Here is a 2,492-nt window from a genome sequence, read left to right as displayed (position 1 = left end):
TTTCAGACAAAAGTTATATTTAACAGGATCGTGTTGAAGTGTTCCTCATCAGCATGGTGTGAACCCTGTTATTAAATTATTAATGTGCTCAAACTGTTCCACACTGTCAAATGTTTCAAACATTTTCATGCTTCACCTGTAACAGAACATGTACATAATATTACTCTTTTATACTCAACATTTTTCATGTGATATCAGGAAAACCACTGGTGAAATTAAACAGCTTTACATTTATAACATTTACATTTATAAGAGACTGTGTCATTACTGTTCACAACAAATATTTTATTAATACTGCTTTATGTGAATAACATGTAAAGTTAATCAAAATAACCTTTATGTCTCAAAGGCTTCAAATAAATAGACAAGTCTGATCTGTGGTGGATTCAGTCTTTCAGTGTGAACTGTACAGTCTTTGAAACTCTTAGGCTTTAGGTGTGTGCAGACCCCCTGATGTAAATTCTGTCATCAAATTAATTGACAATCCTAGAGACTTTTATCATACACAACAGCACAATAATTAAAAGGAATGGTAGTTTTTCCTGTTCATTCTGATATTGTGTTGTATTCAATTCAGTTCAATTTAGTTTTTTTATATACCACCAAAACAAAAAAAATCACCTCCAGGCACTTTACAGTGTAAGGTTTAAAATATAAATGTATATATACAGAATTATGTAAAAAATATGCAGAAACCCCAACAATCATATCTTAGTATAACTAAGTGTAGGCCGTCTCTCATTATTTAGTTAATTTTCCTTGTTCTCTACATCAACTGACTCATAAGTGAAACAATATCTTTTGACAACCTTAAAATGTTCATTGATAACATGTGTGTACTTTTTCTCTTAACTTAAAAAATGTGTATTACAAACATGTATATAATGTCTCCTGTGTTCCTATGAGACATTTTAACCTGTGACAGAAAATGCAGGTCTTACTAATGACATCGATGTGCAAAACAACTTTAAAACTATGACTAAGGCAAGCAAACAGTGTCAGACCTCTAAACTCCAATCATTTGGATGTTCTAATTATTGAAAAAAAAAACTAAATTATTTATTAGAAACAAACATGTAAAGGTAAATAAAAATGATAAATAAAAATTTGTTGATATGGTGTCCCAACTGCAAATGTACAAACACAGACTAAACTGGGGAAACTAATTCATTTACATTTAAATTTTTAGATACGTCTCTAAAAGAACAGTTCATAAAGAAACCATGATGTGACCTCACAGAGGAGCTGAGGTCAGTTAACAAAAGTATAAATACAAGTTAGTCTTCTTGTATGTGGTCAATAATTGTATATTCTAATCTAACCTGTAGTTGTTTTCAGATAGCAGGATTGAAGGAACCTGTCTTCCAACTCATGAACCTTCTAAACACAAGCGTGAATTTCACAACGCCCGTCTATCGGGACACTCTACAAACAGCTGCACTGAAGAATGTAATTACTGTAGTTCTTTGCATCTCCATCAACTATGTCAACGGTACCCTGGTACACACAATCAGAAATCATCAGGTTTGTCGCTTACTTATTTCCACAAATCGAGTTTCATGCACAAAATGCACAAAAGTAATAAAAGAAGTGCAAACATTTTGTCATTTTAGTAATAAGCAAGAAAGTGTAAGTTGTAATTTAATCTTATATATTAAATAGACTTCTTCAACTGCTTTTTCTCTTTACTACAGGTGTTCAATTCGAACCCTCGCTACATCCTGTACATTCATCTGGTGATCAATGATATGATCCTGCTGATCATGTTCACCCTACTTCAAGTCCTCAGTTATATTGTGTTCACTCTTGACGTCTCCTTATGCATAGTTTTGCAAATGGTGACTATATTTGTCAATCTAAATAATCCCCTAACACTGGCCATTATGGCAGTAGAGTGTTACATCGCCATCTGTTTTCCTCTCCGTCATACTCAGATCTGTACAGTCAAGAAAACGTATGTTGTGATTGGACTGATATGGGCACTAGGTGCACTTTCAATAATTCCAGATTTATTTGTCACTTTGACCACAGAATCTATAGAATTTTTTAATTCCAGAGTGTTTTGCCTCAGAGAAAATGTTTTCAGAGCACCCTATCTCACAGTGAAGAGAGATGTGTCCAACACAGAGTTTTTGGTCATTGTGTGGTTCACACTTTTCTATACATACTTCAGGATTCTTTTTACTGCGAAGGCAGCTGCTGCAGACGCAAAGAAAGCAAGAAACACAGTCTTGCTCCACGGCTTCCAGCTGCTATTGTGCATGCTCAGCTATGTTTTTTATATTGTACTAGCAGGTCTTACATACTTCTTCCCAAAAGATGTTCTCGCCATTTGCTTCGCTGTTGCAATATTTATTCAGATCCTGTCTCAACTCATCAGTCCCCTCATTTATGGGCTACAAGACAAAATGCTGATGAAGTACCTGAAAAGATATATATGCTGTACGAGAAATACTAAAACTCAATCACAAAAAAGAACAGCTAAGACATAA

The 2,492-nt window shown here is 34.1% G+C and overlaps 1 protein-coding gene across 1 annotated transcript; it reads left to right on the top strand.

Moving 5' to 3' along the window:
- The first annotated feature begins 1,371 nt into the window (after positions 1-1,371).
- Positions 1,372-2,492, top strand: LOC113153534 (odorant receptor 131-2-like). Its single transcript, XM_026347212.1, has 2 exons — positions 1,372-1,524; positions 1,695-2,492. Exons 1-2 carry the CDS (start codon positions 1,372-1,374, stop codon positions 2,490-2,492), a joined length of 951 nt encoding a protein of 316 aa, XP_026202997.1.

This window comes from Anabas testudineus, chromosome 5 (assembly GCF_900324465.2).
Source record: "Anabas testudineus chromosome 5, fAnaTes1.2, whole genome shotgun sequence".
Taxonomy (NCBI): Eukaryota; Metazoa; Chordata; class Actinopteri; order Anabantiformes; family Anabantidae; genus Anabas; species Anabas testudineus.
This window is presented reverse-complemented; position numbering and strand designations above follow the sequence as displayed.